This window comes from Hypanus sabinus, chromosome 20 (genome assembly GCF_030144855.1).
Source record: "Hypanus sabinus isolate sHypSab1 chromosome 20, sHypSab1.hap1, whole genome shotgun sequence".
NCBI lineage: Eukaryota > Metazoa > Chordata > Chondrichthyes > Myliobatiformes > Dasyatidae > Hypanus > Hypanus sabinus.
This window is the reverse complement of record NC_082725.1, coordinates 41,881,587-41,905,109: the sequence shown is the minus strand read 5'-3', so window position 1 is coordinate 41,905,109 and position 23,523 is coordinate 41,881,587. Positions and strand designations below refer to the sequence as shown.

The following is a 23,523-nucleotide window of genomic DNA, read 5'->3' as shown; positions in this document are numbered from 1 at the left end:
TCATTCATCCTTAATGAAGATTCTCAGCCTGAAACAACTGTTTATTCCCGTCCATAGAGGCTACCTGACCTGCTGAGTTCCTCTAGTTTTTTGGACATGATGTACAAGATTTCCAGCATCTGTGAAATCTCATTGTTTACTTGATTTTAATCATGTACTTTAATCAAATTTTTACAAAAGAAAATATTCCAACCATACATGACCCAAACATTGGAAAAACTGTAATCCTATTTGACTTTTATATTAACACAGTAACAGTCTGAGGCATATAGCAGGGGTCACCAACCTTTTTTTGCACCATAGACCGGTTTAATATTGACAATATTCTTGCAGACTGGCTGACAGGGGTGTTAATCACAACTGTAATATAGGTGATAAGTCAACTATAAGTCACTTATAAGTGGCTAATACACTCAACTTCATTTCTAAAAGGGTTTATCTAATGAATTTAATATTAAACACACAGCGCATATTTTCCTTGTATGAACATACAAAATCATTGCAACACACCAATATCGCTGAATCAGTGGGAGCCCTGAGCTTGTTTCCCTGCAACAAGACAGTCCCATTGAGGGGTGATGGGAGACAGCAATACTCGAAGGGGGTTCCTTATGTCCAGTCTATTCCGCAATTTAGTTTTCGTTGCATTCATTGCAGAAAACCCCGCTTCACAGAGATATGATGTTGGAAATGAAACTATTGGAGGGGGATGCACAATGTTCAAAAAGACATCTTTAAATGTGAAATATCCTTGGAGAGCAAGACCATATATTTTGGATACATACCTCAAGAATGGTTGAAAAGACATAAATATTTAATGAATATACTGTTGGTGGCTGGTAAAAAGACTCTTACTAGGAAATGGTTATCACAGGAGAGCCCAACTTTAAATACATGGATGGAAATTACAATGGACATTTACAAAATGGAGAAGATAACAGCATCTGTTAATCATAAGCTGGAACAATTTGATTCATACTGGGAAAAATGGTTTAACTACATAATGCCTCATAGGCCTGATTTTATTCTCACAAATCAATGAATCTGTTGTAAAAAAAAGATCACTCCCTACTTGTACATAGTTCTTTCCTTTTACTTGTTTTTTCTTTCCACTCTTTTCTATAAGTGTATACCCAGATAAATACTTTGTGGCAATTTTGTGATATATGATATATATGTACAATGTCTGAAATACATCTTATGGAAATGTTTGTTTGATGAACTTCAATAAAAAAAAATTACAAAAAAAAAGGAAATGGAAACAACATTTTCAGTGCTTTCGTGGCTGTCTCAGGATATTCAGCCTCGACTTTGATCCAGAATGCCGGCAGAGATGTTATGTCAAACATACTTTTCTGCCCCCCGTCATTTGCAAACTCGAGGAGTTGATCTTCTTCTCACGTTGACATGGATGATTCATTGGGGACATTCACAAATGGTTCTCGGACCCATTCCTTTGCATGTCTTGGGTCATTTGCAGTTGGGAAGTAACGCCTGAATTCTGTCAACAGCGAAGATAGGTGATCGCACACCAGCTGTGAGAAGGACGGTGCAGCCTCAGTCTCTCCCAAAATCCCAGCTAATGTTGGGAACATGCCAAATATGCTCCTGTCCACTCGCCGTCCCCATAGTTCCAGTTTGGCTTTGAAAGCAGACACTTTATCTGCCAACTTGAAGATAGTTGTCATTCTCCCCTAAAGCGACAAATTGAATTCATTGAGCAGGTTGAAGATATCACACAGATAAGTGGATAAGTGAGTTTTGCTAATCACTCCTCGTCACTGAAGGGTGCTGCCAGTGGTGACTTTTCTCCTGAAAGAAATCTCTGTAGCGGCTCTCTTAGTTCAAAACCCTGGCCAGGGCTCTCCCCCTTGATGGCCACCTGACCTCAGTGTATAAGAGAAGGCGTTTGTGCTCTGCATCCATTTCCTCGCAAAGCTGCACAACAGATGTGAGTTTAGGGCCTTTGCTTTGATGTGTTTGTTAACTTCAACAACGTCACTCAATACGCTGGTGACATTTTTCAGCTAGCCAGCATTTCCCTGTGTATGACACAGCGTATAGACTGGCATTCAGGAGCAACCGACTCGGGAAGTGAAACCAGACAGCCATCCAGTCATAGCTGCAGCCCTGTCTGTGCATATTCCAACACAGAATGACCAGTCCAGTTTGCGTGACATGTAGCTGTTCAAAGACTTGAATAGTTCTGCCCCAGTGTGTTAGTTGGCAGCCGCAGTGCACACAACATATCCTCGTGTACATACCTTGAAATATATATCGCACATAAGCCAGCAGTATTGCCTGGTTGTTGACATCGGTAGACTCATCAACCTGGATAGCATACCATGGTGATTCATTAAGCCGTTCCAACAGCTGTGCTTCGATGTCCTCTGCTAGGTCATTGACTCTCCTTGAAACTGTGGCAGCTAAAAGAGAAACCTGTGCCACCTTGTTAGCTGCAGCTTCTCCCAATAGTTCACAGCAAATGCCATTGGCAGCAGGCAGAATTAATTCTTCACCAACAGTGAAAGGCTTCTTAGCATTAGCAATACAGCTGGCTACTAAGTACGATGCTCTCAGAGCACCAGCATTTGTGGAGGTGGTGGCTCTCAGCACTTGCTTCTGTCCCGCTTGCTCATGCCTTTTTCTGCTCAAAAAACTTAACGGGTTTGTCTTTAAGTGCAGGGTGTTTGAATTCGAGGTGCCGAAGCAGTTTTGAGGGCTTCATTGCCTCATTAGACAGCTTGTCTCCACATATCACACACAGGGGGCTTGGAGCATGCGAGTCAACGGTCGCATTAAAGCCATATTTTATGTATGAGTCGTATTTTCTGTTGAAGGAACCTTTTTTCTTTTTTGCAGTCTCAGCCTCAGCTGTCTCTGCATTATCATCGTTAGGCCTTTTATGCCCCCTACCACCTCTTCCAAAGAAACTCTCAAGTGATGTTTGGTTTTTACTCATTTAGTTGTAGGTTAATATCCGACTGATGACCTCGCGTGTGTTCAAGTTCAACAGTGGGCGTGACAGGGAATTAGAAAGGTGCAGCTGACTCATATTGTTTCATATCACCAAATCATATCATTTCCTCACGGCCTGGTAGCACATGCTTTGCAGCCTGGTGGTTGGGGACCACTGGCATACAGCATGGAAACAAGGACTCTGCACCACTGAGTAGAGAATGAACAAGCCCCATTTATGCTGCCTGTATCAATGGTTATGAGGTGATGGTTAAAAGTTTCAAGTTCCTAAATGTAAATAACACAAACATTTCCAGCCCCATCAACAGTGGAGCCAAGAAAGTACACCAACACCTCTACTTCCTCAAAAATCTAAGGAAATTCAGCATGTCAAGAAACAGGCCCTTCAGCTACCCTGTTGTGTCAAACTAACTAAATTAGTTATCAAATGGTCAACTAATCTCTTCTGCCTACACAATGCAATATTCTTCCATTTTCCCTACATTCATGTGTCTATCCAAGAAGCCCCTAATGCACCTGCCTCTACCGGGACACTAGCACTGCACCCACCACTATGTAAAAACTTGTCTGTCACATCTCCTTTGAAATGACCTTAAATGCATGCCCTCTGGTATTAGTTTTCAACCTTGTGAAGGAAATAGTGTATCTACTCTACCTATGTCTCTCAATCACTTTATCTTAACACTATATTCCGCCTAGTTTTCCTTTCTACTTTCTCAACGTATGGAATTATCAGTCTTGAGGCACATAAACAAAAGCTTTCTGTTCGTTGGTATATGACAATAATGAATTATTCCAATATTAATCCTTCCTTTTATTTGCATCAACTCCACCCAGATTTCACCACTCAACTACACATAAGGGACAATTTACAGTGGTCAAATAACCTACCAACTAGAAACACACAAAATGAGGGACATACGAAAGAGAGTATAGTCGATGTTTCGGGCCGAGACCCTTCAACAGGACTGGAGAAAAATAAGATGAGAAGTCAGAGTCAGAAGGTGAGTGGACCTTCCCCCCCCCGCCCCCCACCACCTCCCACCTCAAGTCTTGGCCCAAAATGTTGACTGTACTCTTCTCCATAGATGCTGCCTGGCCTGCTGAGCTCCAGCATTGTGTGCGTGTTACTTGGATTTCCAGCATCTGCAGATATTCCCTTGTTTGTGACACCAACTAGCAATCTTAGGGATGAGGGAGGAAACTGAAGAACTAAGACGAAATCTTGCGGACTGTGCAAATTCCACACAAATATCACCTGAAGTCAGGATTGAACCCATCTGCTTAGTATTGTGAGGCAGATGCTCTGCTAGCTGAGCCAATCATTTCAGCAGTATTTACAGTCGTGATAAAAATCACCCAGTGCTATAATTTGACATGCTGACCAGCAGATTTTAATCAATACTATTTTATTGATACTATTCCATAACCCATTTACAAATTGACTGCTCAAGTTAATTGGTAACACAATTTGTTTTTTGACAACATTGGGTAGAAACCAAAATTTTAAAAACTAACAGATTTTTGAAGTTGTGTCAAATCAAACTCAGTCAGTAGCAATCTGACTTCCAAATTTAAAAAAAATGACAACTCAGGAAGCTGTTATTTAGCCCACGGTGTTTGCACCTATTGAGAAAGAGCAACCCAGCTTCCTCTGGTTCGTAGACCTGGAGATCATGGCTCTTCAAATATGCACCCAAGTGCATCTTACATGTGATGAGAATTTCAGTCCTCTCAAAATGTACCAGAATCATGATTACAGAAATAAAGGGGGTTATATTCAGTTTGATGTGTCTCTATTGGCTCTCTGACAGAACAACTCACTAATTCTTGAAGGCCTCCATTAAAACTGCCTCCAGCACAAGTGCAGGTAAAACATTCCAGATCCCAATCCTACACCATGTAAAAAAGAAGTCTTTGTGACACAGTATATTCTTTGCCCCTTTACCTGATACTTGTGATCTTTAGTCCTTGACTCCAGCACCAAACAGAATCACCTTCCACTATTACTGTTCGTCATTTTACAGACAGTAGAATTGTACAGCATGAAAACAGATCCCTGGACTTAATGCCCATGCCAACCCAAGATGCCTAGCTACACTAAATCTATTTACCTTTGTTTGGTCCAAATGCCTCTAAACATTTTCCATCACTGCATCTGTCCAAATATATTTTAAACATTATAACTGCCTCTGCGACTTCCTCTGGCAGCTCATTTCAAATACCAACACCTGTGTAAAATAAAATGCCCCTCAGGTTTGCTTTCACATTTTACCTTAACCTTCTGATTTTAGACCCTATTACCTGTGGAAGAAGAATATCTACCCTATCTGTGCCTTTCATCATTTTCTAAACTTCTACAAGGTCACCCCTCAGTTTCCTTCACTCTAGAAGGATAGTTCTAGCTTATCTAATCACCCCTTATAGCTCAAACTTTACACTACAAGCAACCAACATTCCTATGACTCTTTCCTGCATCCTCCAGTGCAGTCACATACTTCCCACCAGGCACCAGAAGGCAAGCATACCTTATGCCTTTGTCACCACTTCCAGAAACTATGTTGTTTTACCCCCAAGGTTGGTTTTGTTTTTCAACACTCCCCAAGGTCCCGCCATTCACTGTGTTTTTCCTGATCTGTTTTCACTTTCCAAAATTCATGACTTCATCCTTGTCTAGTTATTCCCTTGCCCACTTTCCTAGTTAAGATCATAAGATAGAGGAGCAGAAGTAGGCCATTCGGCCCATTGAGTCTGCTCCACCATTCAATCATGGGCTGATCCAATTCTTCCAGTCATCACCACTCCCCTGCCTTCTCCTCATAAACCTTGATGCCCTGGCTAATCAAGAACCTATCTATCTCTGCCTTAAATGCACCCAATGACTTGGCCTCCACAGCCACTCGTGGCAACGAATTCCACGGATTTACCGCCCTCTGACTAAAGTTATTTTTCCGCATCTCTGTTCTAAATGGACGTTCTTCAATCCTGAAGTCATGCCCTCTTGTCCTAGACTCCCCTATCACAGGAAATAACTTTGCCATAACTAATCTGTTCAGGTCTTTTAACATCTGGAAGTGTTTCTATGAGATCCCCCCTCATTCTCCTGAACTCCAGGGAATACAGCCCAAGAGCTGTATGACATTCCTCATACAGTAACCTTTTCATTCCTGGAATCACTCTCGTGAATCTTCTCTGAACCCTTTCCAATGTCAGTATATCCTTTCTAAAATAAGAAGCCCAAAACTGCACACAATACTCCAAGTGTGCTCTCACGTGCCTTATAGAGCCTCAAAATCACATCTCTGCTCTTATATTCTATACCTCTAGAAATTAACGCCACTATTGCATTTGCCTTCTTTACCACCGACTCAACTTGGAGGTTAAACTTTAGGGTATCCTTGCCAAGGACTCCCAAGTCTCTCCGCAATTCTGCATTTTGAATTCTCGCCCCATCTAAATAATAGTCTGCCTGTTTATTTCTTCCACCGAAGTGCACAACCATACACTTTCCAATATTGTATTTTATTTGCCACTTCTTTGCCCATTCCCCTAAACTAAGTCTCTCCGTTTCCTCAACACTACTTGCTCCTCCACCCATTTTTGTGTGGAGCCACAAATCCATTAATCCCATTGTCCAAATGATTGACATACATTGCAAAAAGTAGCTATCTCAACACCGACCCCTGTGGAACTCCACTGGTAACCGGCAGCCAGCCAGAATAGGATTCCTTTATTCCCAAACTGTTTTCTGCTAATCAGCCAATGCTGCACCCAAACTAGTAACTTCCCTGTAATTCCATGGGCTCTTATCTTGCTAAGCAGCCTCATATGCGGCACCTTGTCAATGTCCTTCTGAAAATCCAAGTAGACTACATCTACTGCATCCCCTTTGTCCACACTACTTGTAATTTCCTCAAAAAATTGCAGTAGGTTTGTCAGGCAGGATTTTCTTTTCAGAAAACCATGCTGGCTTTGGCCTATCTTGTCACGTGCCTCCAGGTACTCCATAACCTCATCCCTACAATCGATTCCAACAACTTCCCAACCACTGATGTCAGGCTAACAGGTCTATAGTTTCCTTTCTGCTGCCTCCCACCCTTGCAATTTTCCAGCCATCCGGTACAATGCCAGAATCCATTGATTCTTGAAATACCATTGTTAATGCCTCCACAATATCTCCAGCTACTTCCTTCAGAACCCAAGGGTGCATTCCATCAGATCCAGGAGATTTATCCACCCGCAGATCATTAAAGCTTCCTGAGCACCTTCTCAGTCTTAATTTTCACTGCACATGCTTCACTTCCCTGACACTCTTGAATGTCTGGTATACTGCAGATGTCTTCCACTGTAAAGACTGATGCAAAATATATATTCAGTTCCTCTGCCATCTCTGCATCTCTCATTACACTATCTCCAGCGTCATTTTCTACTGGTCCTATATCTACCCTCGACCCTCTTTTACCCTTTATATAGTTGATCTACATTCCATTATAAACTTAAGACAACCTTCTTCACTGTCCACCACAGCACCAATTTTGATATCATCTTCAAACTTATCAACATGCTATCCTGATACTTGTCTCAATAATTGTTACATATGGTGAATAATAAAGGACCCAGCATCGATCTTTGCAGCAAACTAATGGCTACAGGTCTTCAAACTGAAAAGTGACCCTTCACTACAACTAAGCCAATTTTATATTGTATTTTCTATTCCTACCTGGATCCCATATATTGTCCTTCTGGACTGTAGGGACTTTGTCTAAAGACTTCTAACAAATCTCCCCTAAACCATTTTTTTTTTAAAAAGGAAAGGAAACAGTCTAAGCCTTTCTAATCCATCCTTTTAGCTATAGGCCCTCATGCCAGGAATAATTCTTGTATATCAATTTAGGACCTTTCTATTGCCTTTACATTCTTCCTATAATGCAGTGACCAGAATTGAACACAATACTCCAACTAGGCCAGACCAATATTATAATGAAGATTCAGAATTACTCCCTTACATTTATATTCTGTGCACCACAGAAATTACACAAAAGTGTGTATGCCTGATCATTTTCTTAACCTTACTACTTTCTATCATTTGTGCATGTGTATTTTAATGTAGAAATCCAACTACAAATTAATCTGCATCTTTTTTCTAGGTCATTTTTTTTTTGTTATACACAAATTTAGAAATTGTGTTGTACCAAGTTTACAGTAGGTCACTAACAACACCGACCCCCAGAAAATGCTATAATTCCACAAGCTCCAGTTTAAATATGATCATTTATTAAGGCCCTGTTGTCCCTACTTAGCCAACTTCTTACCCACGACATCAATACACATTCCACTTTACTCATAAACCTGTTGCCGTCATAATCATGTACCCTTTGAACCAACGAGTTAGAGCCGACCCTTAAAATGTGCATTTACCCTAAACCCATTTCATTAACCTCACATTCCTCTTAATGTTACGCAGACTTTACTCACCTATATATTAAGACCAACTTATAGTGGCCAATTCACCTTCCAAATAGCATGCCTCTGGGATATGGGAGGGACTGAGCAGCCACAGGGAAAATTCCACAGACAGCAGAAGGATTTCACCTCAGTCGCAGAAGCTGAGAGGCAAGAGCTCTACTAGCTGTGCCAGCTTATCAAAAGCCTTCTGGAAGTCCATATACACATTTCAAATAGAGAGCTTTAGACCCCTACTAATCACTGGGTGCAAAATGTTTCATTTCTCCTCCTTCCTTTGTACCAATTATTTAAAATCTATGCCATTTTCCTAAGGGTAAGCAATCCTTCCTAAAGTTAAAAACAGAAAAAAGCTGGAAACACTCAGCAGGTCAGGCCATATTTGTCGGAAGAGAAGCAGAGTTAACCTTTCACTTTGCAGGCCTTTTTTTCTGAATGGTGGAGACAAAAGAAGTCCTTAATTTTGGGACGGGTGGAGGAAGATCTTTCTGATAAGGTAAAACCAGAGTAACCTTAAGATCTAAACTAGGTCAATTAAGATGAGGTTTACTTCAGAGACTATACCTTACCACACCCTCCTTTGTAGGTTTATTAGCTCATGTTTTCCACTCAGTTCTAAGGATCTTTGGGCCGAAATGTTAACTAATTCTCATCACACGGATGCAGCCTGACTTGCCGAGTATTACCAATATTTTGTTTTTACAGCCAGCACCTTTCTAGTATTTCCTACTTACTCAATTTAGGCCACTTCACCTTAATTAAGTCTCCATTCTTTTTTAGTTTCACAGGAAACATCTTCATATCTTTGCTTCTAACTGAAGTTTTCTAGTCCTAACAATAACTTCAGGATTCCTCTGCATCCTTAATGGTGCAATATCTTTATTAAGAATCAGTACTGTAAACAGCCATCAGACCATGGTCTAATCAGCATTACATGCAGTTCCAGCCACTGGTTTTAAATTCTATGCCTAAGCAAATAAAAAACCTGTAGGTTAATAATTTTCTCAACTATATCCTATAACTGGTATGGACTGCAAATTTCAAAAGTCCTTTTGTTTCTCCACATTACTTGATATTTTCCCATTACTTTATGTTTTCTTTCATGAACTAACAGGTTTGCAGCATAACAAGCAGAGAAACCAATATGCTCCTTAGAATGTAATTTTCAAAATGAAGATTTATTCCTGACAAAGCTCCAAGTACTGTACTGAGTCACTAGAATTACTTGGAAAAAGGAAAGTTAATGCAGTTTGCTTTCATGACAAAATATAATCATACTGAACATACTCAGTTGTTTGGATACAGGCAAAAACTTAGAGAACTAGATTAATTACTGTAAATACTGGGAAGCAGCATTCTCTGCCGAAGCATAGTATTGTTTATCAATAAAGTGTTCTGTGTGACAGCTTGACAATTCAACTTTTTGGAATCTTACAGATTACAGAGTAAAATAGCTGGATGGGTCCCTCTCCCCTCAAATGGTACATTTTTCTTTTCATTATTAATTATTGTAGCCATTCTGGTTACAATAATTAACCAGAAATTATTTATTCTGGTTATAAAAATATTAAATAAAAATATTAAAAGTTAGAGAAACTGTGGTAAACCACTTTTTAGAAGGAAAAAATACTGTGGTTATTGGAAAGCTGCAGCATAGCTCATTGGATTCTACTCAATAGGCAAGAAAGATCAGTCAAAAGTTTCTTGCATCATACAGTTAAATTTACATAGTCTTTGGTGAGCCTTAACCTTATAAAGGGAAACTTCAAGATGCCAATTAAAAAAAAAAATAACCACTAGGACTACATGCTGAAATTAGTACTAATAAACAAATCAGACAGAAGAGAGAGAGAACAAAGATACAATTAAAGACATCAGGTCATATGCTGCTCACAATATGTGCCATCCATGCATTTCTCATCTATTCATCATGCACTTTGGACCTGGAAACAGCCATGCCTAACTCAATCTTAACTTTGAAAGTTTACAAAATAAGTCACCTAAGATTAATCTTATGTGGTATCCATGCTGGATTGGGGGCTGACCCCTGTGCGTTCGTCTGTGGACCTCTGAGTGCTTGTTCTTGCCAACAACAATGCACCATAGAACATCTCACTCAGGGACTTGGGCTATTTTTTTTAATTGGGTGACTGTATGTTTACTGCTACCTTATCTTTACTAAATGTGCCTTGTGCTGTGCTTGACTGTTATAACCATATAACCATATAACAATCACAGCACAGAAACAGGCCATCTTGGCCCTCCTAGTCCGTGCCGAACCCTTAATCTCACCTAGTCCCACCTACCCGCACTCAGCCCATAACCCTCCACTCCTTTCCTGTCCATATACCTATCCAATTTTACCTTAAATGACACAACTGAACTGGCCTCTACTACTTCTACAGGAAGCTCATTCCACACAGCTATCACTCTTTGAGTAAAGAAATACCCCCTCGTGTTTCCCTTAAACTTCTGCCCCCTAACTCTCAAATCATGTCCTCTAGTTGGTACTGTGTTTTGCACTTTGGCCCTGGAGGAATGCTGTTTCATTTGGCTGTATTCATGTATGATTGAATGATAGCTAAACAAACTTGAACTTGAGATTTGAACTTAACTTAAGTGTGTTCTTCTCCAATTGTTTTACATGCAGGTCTATAACTAAAATTACTCAAGTACAATAGTTTAAGCAACCAGACTAGGATACGAAGCAATATATCACAAGTTCTCGATCTAAACCATGTAACTATGTTGAAGGATATCAAAATAAAAGGTATGAGTGACTAGTTCAGAAACTTTGAAGCAGTTATTTATGAACTTTGTTTAAGATGGTGCATAGCCTACAATAAATATATGAAAATGACCAAGGTAGAAAAAAGGTACACTGATAGTCACTTACTTGGTGTAAAAGCAAATCGATGTTTGCATAGTTCACAATATTCTTTTCTGCTGTGTTTGAGCCACTGAACTAAACTGGAAGGAAAATGGAAAGTTAGCAATTCCAAAAAATCTTCGTTTTTCAAAAACATGTCAGATATTTGTTAGTAAAATAGCACTGACACTTGGAAGTTTACGGGAACTATGTAAATATTGAATTACTCCACTTTATACAGTCCTAATATTTTGCTTTCAGGTATTCTCACCTATCAAATCTCTGTCGATATTGTTCACTGTGTTGGTCACAAAGTATCAATTAGTTAACTACCTTTGCCGTTAGGGCAGATACTGTCAACAAATTATGTGCATTAGCAGTGAGGTCCACATCCAGTGGACCTGGATCAATGAGTCACAGATTAAAAAAAAGATCCTGTCCAAAACAGAATACATACTTAAATACAGAACTGGATGTATTGTTTGTTAAAAATCTAGACCAGTAGTTATCTAAGCAACACACACAAAATGCTGGAGGTACTCAGCACACCAGGCAGCATCTATGGGAAAAAAAAGTACAGTCAACGTTTTGAGCCGAAACATCGACTGTACCTTTTTTCTATGGATGCTGCCTGGCTTGCTGAGTTCCTCCAGCATTTTGTGTGCATTGCTCAGATTTCCAGCATCTACAGATTTTCTTGTCAGTAGTTATATAATATGGCTTGAAGATGATTTTACCAATTTGAAGCCAAGCATTCAGAGAACCCCAAATTTATAGCAAAAACATTATTTATGAAATGTAATCCATGGATATAAAAAAGTTGCTGAAAGTACAGTACCTATTAAAAGTATTCACACCCACCCCCAGAAACTTTCATGCATCATTGTTTTACAACATTGAATCACAGTGGATTTAATTTGTCTTTTTTGACAATAATCAACAGAAAAACTTTCACGTCAAAACGAAAACCAATCTCTACAAATTGATCTAAATTAATTACAAATATAAAAACAAAATAATTAATTGTATAAGTATTTCCCCCCACCCCCCCCCCACTTTAATATGACACACCAAATCATCATTGGTGCAGCCAATTGGTTTCAGAAGTCACATAATTAGTTAAATGGAGATCACCCAAGTAGTTTCAATTGATTGTAGTAAAAATATATCTGTATCTGGAAGATCCAATTGCTGGTGAGTCAGTCTCCTGACAAAGTCTACACTATGATTGTAAAAGAACACTCAACTCCTTGAAAAGGTTATTGAGAGGCACAAGTCAGGGATGGATATAAGAAAATTTCCAAGTCACTGAATATTCCTTGAAGTATAGTGAAGTCACTCAAGAAACGAAAAGAATATGGCAGAGCTGTGGTGACCCACTTCCTAGTGCACTCGAACCGGCTCACAAATAGCCAGCGCGCCGGCATAAAGGCCAGTCCCAAAAGGGCGCCAGGTCTGCTTCACCAACAAAGGGAAAAGCCCGCGCAGGACTGTGAATACGTGCACCCTACAGCATCCACGCCCAGGGAGGGCGGGATCAGGGAAGCTTTAAAACGAGGCCACTAAGTTCGAATAAAATCTTCTTTAACTGCAGTTTACCGACTCTGTGTCATTATTTTAGCACTGCGTGTACCACACTGCTACAGAGCTATAAATCTGCATAGAGCACCGTTCTCAAAAACTGAGTGACCAAGCAAGAAGAGGGTTAGTAAGGGAGGCCACAAAGAGACCTATGACAACTCTGGAGGAGTTACAAGCTGCAGTGGCTGAGATGGAAGAGACTATGCATACAACAACTGTTGCCTGAATGCTTCACCAGTCAAAACTTTCTGGGAGAGTGGCAAAGAAAAAGCCACTGTTGAAAAAAACCTTAAATGAAATTTCAGCTAGAGTTTGCCGGAAGGCATGTGGGAGACTCTGAAATCAGCTGGAAGAAGGTTCTATGGTCTAATGAAACCAAAATTGAGTTTTTTGGCCATCAGACTAAATGCTACACCACGCATAATCAAAAACACACCATCCCTACCGTGAAGCATGGTAGATATTGCATCACGCTGTAGGGATGCTTCACTGCAGCAGGGCCCTGGAATGCTTGTGAAAGCAGAGGGCGCAATGAATGCAGCAAAATACAGGGAAATTATGGAGGAAAACCTGATGCAGTATGCAAGAGAAGCGTGACTTGACAGAAGATTTGTTTTCCAGCAAGTCAACGACCCCCCCCCCCCCCCCCACCCCCAAGCATAAAGCCAAAACTACACAGGAGTGGCTTAAAAATAACAAAGTTCTTGTCCTGGGGTGGCCAAGTCAGAGTCCAGACTTCAATCCAATTGAGAATTCGTGGCTGGACTTGAAAAGGGCTGTTCACTCACAATCCCCATGCAATGTGTCACAGGGCGAGCAGTTTTGTAAAGAAAAATAGGGAAAATTGTAGTGTCCAGATGTGCAAAGGTGATACAGACCAGTCCACATAGACTCAAGGCTGTAATGGCCAAAGGTGCATCTACTAAATACTGACTTGAAGGGGGTGAATACTTATACAATCAATTATTTTGTGTTTTATATTTGTAATTAATTTAGATCACTTTGTAGAAATCTGTTTTCACTTTGACATGAAAAAGTCTTTTCCTGTTGATCAGTGTAAAAAAGGTCAAATTACATCCACTGTGATTCAATGTTCTAAAGATGTAAAACATGAAAACTTCAGGGGGGTGAATACTTTTTTTTATAGACACTGTATATTTAATAGCAACTTTCAAGATCTGTAGGATAAATTCTGGAAGTAGAAAGATTTTCAAAGCTATGAAAGAATAGGAATCAGCAGGGAGGATACACTTCGCCCACTGTATCGTCCAACCACCACTTCTTGGTTAGAGACTGAGAAAGAGCAGATTTCTCGGTAGAGGCTGAAAATGTAGGCTTTCTTGGTAATGGACTCATACTCAAATATTTTAGATGCCCCAAATGAATTAAAACACTGAATGAGCTACTATTTATATTTCTAACTTACAATTTAATGGTTTTTAAGATCTTGGATGTTATCTTATTACAGAAAAACAGTGAAATTAATTTAAATTACTGCATAATTTGCGATATTCCAACCTTCCAGCTTTCATTTAATGTCATTATCAGCAGCAAAAGAGTTTTAATCAACTTAAAAATTATTATTCTGCATATGAACATTACTGATGTTAATTTGCATACAAATACTTGAAGAAAGCCAACGCTGGCAAAGAGTTCTCTCTCAGGAAAATTAAAATTGTCTGCCCAAAAGATAAAACTATTCCATGCATAAAATATGACCCAACCTACCATTCCTGATGGATAAATTTTATACTGCCAGTGCACACACAAGGATGGTAAAGTGGTTTATCTGGTGTTCCTTCTGATCGACACACCCGACATATATCTACAAAAAGGAGGAAAATAATTTTTGCCATTGAATTTTTCCAGACCATTTTGTACATTTAATTGTATCAAGACAGGCACATTCGTATATTTTCATAGAGACTACAAAATTGTGCACTATTTACTCTGACAGTACAAACTAAAATATAACAAGCAAAAAAAAACAAATATAAGGAACACAAACGATGTTCATTTACACACTAAATGTAAGGAAGCACAAATTCCATTTCCTACAACAGGACATCTGCATTTACTTGGAATGTTTCTGACCGAAAATACTTCATTCATTGTAATTTTGAGGGCAACTTTCTCCCCACAGTTGTCCCATAGTTTTGATTTCTATTTTATTGGCAAGAGGTTGCAATTTCCTTCCTTTTTAGGAAAGGAAAAAATAAAATAGGGAATAACAAAATTCAAACCCAAAAAAACTTACTCTCATGCACACTTGCACAATATCAACATGAACTGAAACCAAAAGGGCACAAGCTTTCTACTGATACTCATGCATGTGAAGACACAATGTTTATTTGAAATACCAAAGACTGAATTTCAATACAGCTTATGCAACGTACCACCCACAGCAAAAACAAAGACCAAGAGTAATCATGTGGAAAAACTAGGGAAACACGCGATTCCTCAAAATAGCAGAAAATACTGCAGTAATCACGAGACAGAGAATTAGACAATGCTACAGACATAAATAAAACACCTTTTGTATTAAAATATGAAATTCAAACTAACTTCTCTCTACAATATTTCATGCAGTCCAAACACAAAAAAAGTGCACTCCTTTGACAATACTGGGAAGAAATATCATTTTTGGTCAGTGCATTCAAATACTGCTGTATTGCAAAACTGATAAAATAATTGCTGCTCAAGATCAGCAAATCAGGCTCATTTATAGTTTCAACCAATCACAAAATACTTAGAATCATCATCCTTCTGAAAGACAACACGGACTGATACTACAGAGAAACCAAAACGTTATGCCTGTTTGGGTAGCGGAAATTCAGCCCTGTTGAATTTCACCAGGTTACACTACTTAATCCACAAATAACATGTGATTCCACCCAAAGGTGGAAGGTATACGGTGGGGAACACACTTGGGCCCAATCTACATCCGACTCTTTGGAATGCACGGAATGGTCCTCGCTTTCAAAGTTCAAAGTAAATTTATTACCGAAGTACATACACATATGTCACCACATACAACCCTGAAATTCATTTTCTTGCGGGCATACTCAATAAATCCAAAATAGAATAACAACCATTTTTGATATTATTTCAGTAGTTTTGTGTATTACTGCAATTACTATTACTGCAAATCCTATTACTGCAATTTTGGGATTACCAGTGAAGGACTGTAGTCATTTATCCCCTTCAGCTTGCCGTTTGATTGCATTTGTTACATTAATAGCCAGGAGATCCATTTTATTTAAATGGAAAGATTCTAATCCCCCTACTACATTTCAATGGTTTTCCCAAACTATAACATGTTTAAACTTAGAAAAAATTAGGAGTGGTACTATCGACGTTTTGGTTAAATTTGAAGAAAGTTGGAGGCCATTTATTCAACACTTTCATATGATGTAAGCTGACCTTTTCCAAATCCTTCTCAATAACTTTTTGTTTGTATAGAGGAGCGGAGTTAGTAACAAATAATGATTTTAAAACATGAAACATGGCAGCCCAGCTTTTGTTTTGTTTTTTTTTGAAGTTTAGGGGGACTTTTTTTGTATAAAATGTTTTGAATTTTTTTTCATGTTCAGTTATTAAGAGATTGTGAGGCTTAGGTTACATACATTTCTTGGAGTCTGTGTCTGTATACGTTAACCGTTATTAATGTAATCTTGAACTCTTTGTATCATTAAGATTGCTACGTTTATCAATTTGAAACTTAATAAACACGATTGAGAAAGAAAGAATAATAACCATAATCGAATCAATGAAAGACTGCACCAACCTGGTCTTTCAACTAATGTGCAAAAGACAGCAAACTGCAAACACAAAAAGAAAGAAATAATAAAGAAATAAGCAATAAAAATTGAGAACATGAGATGAAGAGTCTTTGAAATTGAGTCAATAGGTTATGGGAACATTTCAATAATGGGGCAAGTGAAAAGTTGAGTGGTTATTCCCTTTGGCTCAAGGGCCCAATGGTGAGGGCTAAAAATTGTTCCTGAACCTGGTGGTATGAGTCTTCAGACTCCTCTAACTTCTTCCTGATGGCAGCAACAATATGAGAGCATATCCTAGGTGGTAGGGGTCCCTGATGATGGATGCTGTTTTCATTCAACAACATTCCATGTAGATGTGCTCAATGGTGGGGAGGGCTGTACACATGATGGACTGGGCTGTATTCATTCAAGGGCATTGGTGTTTCAATACTAGGCTATGATGCAGCTTATTCTCCACTGCACTTCTATAGACAAAGCTTTAGAAGTTATGCCAAATTATTTGCAAGGAAGTAGAGGCACTGCCGTGCTTTCTTTATAATTGCACTTAAGTTCTAGGTGCAGGACAGGTCCTCCAAAATAATAACACCAAGGAATTTAAAGTTGCTGACCCTCTTCCCTTCCGATCTTCCAATGAGAACTGGCTTGTAGACCTCTGGCTTCCTCCTTCTGAAATTGTAATCAGCTTCTTGGTCTTGCTGACAATGAGTAAGAGGTTGCTGTTAATGGCACCACTCAGCCAGATTTTCAATCTCCCACTTATATGCTGATTCGGCCTACAACAGTCAGCCAACTAGAATATGGCATTGGAGCTGTGCTTAGCCATGCAGCTATAAGTGTAAAGTGAATGGATCAGGGGGCCAAGCACACAGCCTTGTGGTGCATCTGTGCAGATGGAGGTCGTGGAGATGTTGCTGCCAATCCTAACTGACTGGGGCTGACATGGATTGAAAATTGGCTGACTGACAGGAAACAAAGAGTAGCGATTAACGGGTCCCTTTCGGAATGGCAGGCTCTCACCAGTGGGGTACTGCAAGGTTTGGTGCTGGGACCACAGCTGTTTACTATACATTAATAATTTAGATGAAAGGATTAAAAGTAACATTAGCAAATTTGCTGATGACACAAAGCTGGGTGGCAGTGTGAAATGTCAGGAAGATGTTATGAGAATGCAGGGTGACTTGGACAGTTTGGGTGAGTGGGCAAATGTATGGCAGATGCAGTTTAATGTGGATAAATGTGAGGTTACCCACTTTGATGGCAAGAACAGGAATGCAGATTACTATCTAAATGTAGTCAAATTAGGAAAAGGGGAAGTACAACTAGATCTAGGTGTTCTTGTACATCAGTCAATGAAAGCAAGCATGCAGGTACAGCAGGCAGAGAAGAAAGCTAATGGCATGCTGGCCTTTATAACAAGAGGAATTGAGTATAGGAGTAAAGAGGTCCTTCTGCAGCTGTACAAGGCCCTGGTGAGATCCCACCTGGAGTATTGTGTGCAGTTTTGGTCTCCAAGTTTGAGGAAGGACATTCTTGCTATTGAGGGAGTGCAGTGTAGGTTCACAAGGTTAATTCCCAGAATGGCGGGACTGTCATATGTTGAAAGAGGATCTGATTGAAACATATAAGATTATTAAGGGATTGAACATGCTGGAGGCAGGAAGCATGTTCCCGCTGATGGGTGAGTCCAGAACTAGAGGCCACAGTTTAAGTATAAGGGGCAGGCCATTTAGAACAGAGATGCGGAAAAACTTTTTCACCCAGAGAGTGGTGGATATGTGGAATGCTCTGCCCCAGAAGGCAGTGGAGGCCAAGTCTCTGGATGCATGCAAGAGAGAGTTAGATAGAGCTCTTATAGATAGTGGGGTCAAGGGATATGGGGAGAGGGCAGGAACAGGGTACTGATTGTGTATGATCAGCCATGATCAGTGAATGGCGGTGCTGGCTAGAAGGGCCGAATGGTCTACTCCTGCACCTACTGTCTATTGTCTATTGAATTCTACTCAAGGAACCTCATCTGCCTTTTTCTGGCGCAATGACAAGTGCATTGATGCTGCTTTCTATTCTCACAAAAATTTCATCACTTTTACCATGCCTAGTCTCACCTTCACATTGTTCAGCTGACACTTCCTCTTTCAGGATTTCTCAGTCTCTGGGGATATGTCAGCTACTTACATCCATTAAAAGTAACAGTCTCGTCACCTTGACTAATTTTTCCCCACACTGGGGCATCATCCCATTCATCCAGGTTTTCTACTTCCACAATATCTGCTCTTTTCATTCGGGCACTGCTAAAGTGACTTCCTTTTCTTATAGCCATAGTTTCTTCACTACTATAGCTTAAGAACATCTAATTTGTATATTAAACCTCTGCGCTCAAACCTTTTCTCCTGTCCAGAACGACCATAGGTTATCTGGTTCTCACCTACCACCCTACAGACCTTGGCCTTTAAAGCATTGGTCCATGGCATAAAAAAGTTTATTGGAAACACATTTTAGATGGTACTTAGAATTTCTGCCATCTTGAACAATATTTCACTGTTTGACACCACCTATCAACCCCTTCCCCAAGTACACCAAAGGGAGCAAGTAGTTTACGATACCCTAATCTGTTTTCCCATCTCCATAAACCTTCTCACAACATTTCCACCAAGCATCTGAGGGAGTTTCAACACCTGTGACTCAAACAGCCCTTTCTGCTGGAACAATGATTTACTTGCACTTTCAAGCTAATGCATTCCCTTCAATGCTCAGAATGTGGTCTCTACTAGGAACCAAAGGCAGCTGGGTAATTGCTTTCTCCAACCGAAGTAAAGGATTCACTTTGATTCCCTATCCTACTCTCATTTAGATCTGTCTGTGCCTTTATGCATATTCCAATAAGGCCCAAATTAAGGTTGAGGAACAGCACCCCATCTACCAATTGGGCAGTTGCAGTCTTGGGAATTGCAAGAAAAGTCAATAGTTTCAGGTAACTTGGACTTTTTTTTGTTGTATAAGAACTGACCTTTTGTACTGTACTACCATCTATCTGTGACATTAGGTTAGACTTTCCTCACTTTACAGACAATGCCAAATGTCAGCAATGTTTCCAACATTTCTTATGTTTTCAAGTCTCATAAACAGTTGACTTGAATTCCACTTCTTTTACGTAACCTTTGCTTGTTCTTTTCCCTTAACTGGTTCTACTAACTACCCTCATTAATCTACTAGTTGTGTTAACAGTGGATGACTTGAACAATTATGATTTCACCCTATCCAAGACAGTCCTTTTGCCCTATCCATCCATCCACAACTTTTTCTGTAACTTAAAGTAATTTGCTTTCTTCATTCTCCATGGTTCCAATAAAACAATCTTCAATCCTTAACCTATGACCTCTTGTTCTTGTCTCACCCAGCCTCAGAGGAAAAAGCCTGCTTGCATTTACCCTATCTATACCCTTCATAATTTTGTATCCCTCTATCAAATCTCCCTTCATTCTCCTACACTCCAGGGAAAACAGTCCTAGTCTATTCACCCCTTCTCTATCACTCAGGTCCTTAAGACCCAGCTAAATCTTGTAAACTTTCTCTGTACTCTTTCAATCTTATTGATTACTTTCCTGTAGGTAGGTGACTAGAACTGCACACAATACTCCAAATTTGGCCTCAGCAAAGTCTTATGTAACTTCTACACAAACATCCCACCTGCTATACGCAATACTCTGATTTATGAAAGCCAATGTGCCAAAGGCTCTCTTTACAACACTGTCAACCTGTGATGCCACTTTCAAGGAATTATAGATCTCTATACCCAGTGTGATGAAAAGCTGGAATAAGAAGAGAGCTGACATCATCAATCAGGAAATGGCTGCTGGAATTTCTGGGACATGTACCAAGGAAAGAGAAGCTCAAACATCTTGCAGTGACGGAAAAATTAATGGAAGAAAAAGCCACAGTTGACAGCACATGACATTCATGAGTTACATTAAGGGATAAACGGAAACGTTTTAAATAGCTTACTAGAGCTTCTCAGATTAAAGACAGATGGAGGACCAAGACTGCCCACGTCATACAATGTGGCACATAACTATGCTGATGACCAGATCCCTTTGTTCTACCATATTATCAGTGCCCTACTGTTAACTGTGTAAATCATACCCTGGTTTGTATTCACAGATCACTCTTCTTGATGTGTCTCGCAAATGGGACTTTGTCAAGGGCTTTTTCAAAGTCTATGTAGACAACTTCCACTGCATTTCCTTCATCAACTTTCCTTAGTAACCTCCTTGAAAAACTCACAGTTTGGTTAGAGACAACCTACCACACACACAGCCATGTTGATTATCCCTTATCAGGCCCTGTCTTATACAAATACTTACATATTTTCCTCCTAAGAATACCTTCCAATAATCTATCCACTGTTGATGTTAGGCTCACCAGCTTAAAGTTTCCTGGCTTATTCTTAAGAGCTTTTGTTGAACAACATTGACTATCCTCTAGTCCTCTGCCAATGCACCCATGGATAAATATAGTTTTAATATTTCTGCCAAGTGTCACGAATCCTGTAACAAGTTGAAAAGGACCAGCAGAAATGGAACACACCTGGAGTCTGGTTTATTATAAATTAAGACTATATTTATTACTACTATGAATTAATATCATTAAAACTGGATAATATGATACAGGTTATAAACTATTTTTTATATTTATATCTCCGTAGATGTCTGTGTGTGGATACAAAGATAACAGTCCCGGAGGTAGATATCAGTCTTACGGTGTCAGGTAAGTTTAAGCAGTTTAGTTCACTTTGTGTTGCGTCAAGTTGAATTGATGGAGAGAGAGTTAATTGAGTTGATGTTTACGTTGGCAGCTTTAGTTGTTTTTGATTCCGAAGCCTTTACAGTCACTTCGTGTGAATCCCACACAGACACAGATGGACAGAGCCCCTTCTAGGGAATGGTCTACTAACCCACGGCACGGGTTCATCACCAGCAGACCCCCACAGACAAGCTCTTACCCACACTGGTAATCACAGGTCAAAATTAATTGGTCCGTGGCCTCCACCCTCGTGGTGGTCTTAAACTCCACTACTGGTTTCTTGGGTAGCTTCCACAATTCTCCCATGTTGTGTCTCCTCTGCCGTTATCAGACCCCAAAGCCTCAACTTTTATATTCCATTCGAAATTCCAGCCATCTGTTAGCTCAACTGGTCTGAGCTGTTACCATGGTGACTTCCCAACTCGTGTCTCAGCTGGCGCCATACTCTCTTTCTCTCAAGGTCACAATTAAAAGTGTTATCAACACCAAGTCAGAGTCCTCTCTCTCTTTTAATTGCCTCCTTGTTCATTAGACTGCTGAATTTTCTAGCAGTTTCTCACCTGCATGACACCTTCCCCCTTTTAGAAAAATTTTGACCTTTGAGCAAAATTTTGCTCACTCACAGATTCTACACACCAAGCACTACATTCTACTTCACAAAGTGTACATTTAGTATTTACACAGTTCATCAGCATTTTTTTTAAACAGTGGGATAGGCAATCTGCAATGACATTGTCCATACCCCTTAAGTGTCTTATCACGATATCAAACTGCTATAAACACAGGGTCCAGTTTAATAAACGCCGATTTCGATCTTTAATCTTATCTAAAAAGACCAAAGCGTTGTGGTCAGTGTACACCACTAACGGCTTTTGAGCGGCACTGACATAAACCTCAAAGTTGTAATGCAAAACTGTGGGACAGCAATTCTTTTTCTATTGTCGAGTAATTTTTCTGGTGCACATTAAATTTTTTGGAAAAGTATGCCACTGGATGTTCAATACCATCATCTCCCCTCTGTAATAGCACCGCCCCTGCAGCTTCGTCGCTAGGGAGAACGGCTTAGTGAAGTCCGGTGCCTTTAGCGCCGGATGGTGACACAAGATACCCTTTAACAGTTCAAATGCCTTTTGGCAACGCTCATCCCACACAAATCGTTCACTCTTTCCCAACAGTTTTGTCAGTGGAAGGGCAATATCCGCAAAGTTCTTGCAAAATTTTCGATAATACCCCACCATACCTAAAAACCTTCTCAGGGCTCTCTTACCCATTGGAACGGGTACATCAGCGATAGCCTGCACTTTCCTTCTTTCACAGGAGCTAGTTGACCCTGGCCCACCACATAACCAAGATATGTGACCCTGGTGTGACCAAACTCACTCTTGGCAAGATTCACTGTCAGAGCGCCGGTGAAATAATTTCTCTACTGTTACAATGTGTTCCACCCACGTGTCGTTCCATTCTACTAAATCGTCAATATATGCCCCACTATTCTTCAAGCCTTGAATCACAGAGTTTATCATACGTTGGAATGTCCCAGGGGCATTTTTCATGCTGAAAGGCATCACATTATACGCGTACAACCCGGAAGGGGTGACAAATGCTGATATCTCTCGAGTCCTATCAGTTAAGGGAATGCACCAGTACCCTTGACCAGTAACTTGTCATCCCCTTGTCTGAAAAAACTATCCCAACCAACACCTTTCAGATCCTTCCTGATGCCATCAAAATTGGCCTTTCTCCGATTTAGAATCTCAAACAAGATTATAAACTAGGACCAGTCTTACTCTTTTACACACAGTTGGACTTCTGTTTGTTCAATTACAACATCTACATAAAGCTATGCTTCCCATCTTCAAAATCACTTAAGTATCAATAGTCTAATACATTCTATATTATACGTATATTCCAGGATATATTTAGTAATGGAAACTGCATATTAAGTATTATATTTTCACTTTCTTTAATAGCAGCTGCTCTTTGGCTTTATCAAAGGCTTCATGAAAAATTGGTAGATAATTTTTAGAGATAAATATTCCAGTAAAAACTCAC

At 39.8% G+C, this 23,523-nt stretch overlaps 1 protein-coding gene across 2 annotated transcripts in view; it reads right to left on the bottom strand.

Moving 5' to 3' along the window:
* Nucleotides 1-23,523, bottom strand: part of marchf6 (membrane-associated ring finger (C3HC4) 6) — a 70,718-nt gene that overhangs the window by 36,552 nt on the left and 10,643 nt on the right. For both annotated transcript variants that reach the window (XM_059945386.1, XM_059945387.1), the window contains exons 2-3: nt 14,621-14,717; nt 11,339-11,412 (exon numbers count right to left, since the gene is read on the bottom strand). In XM_059945386.1, the coding sequence (XP_059801369.1) occupies nt 11,339-11,412; nt 14,621-14,717 (171 nt within the window). The remainder of the gene's footprint in view (nt 1-11,338; nt 11,413-14,620; nt 14,718-23,523) is intronic.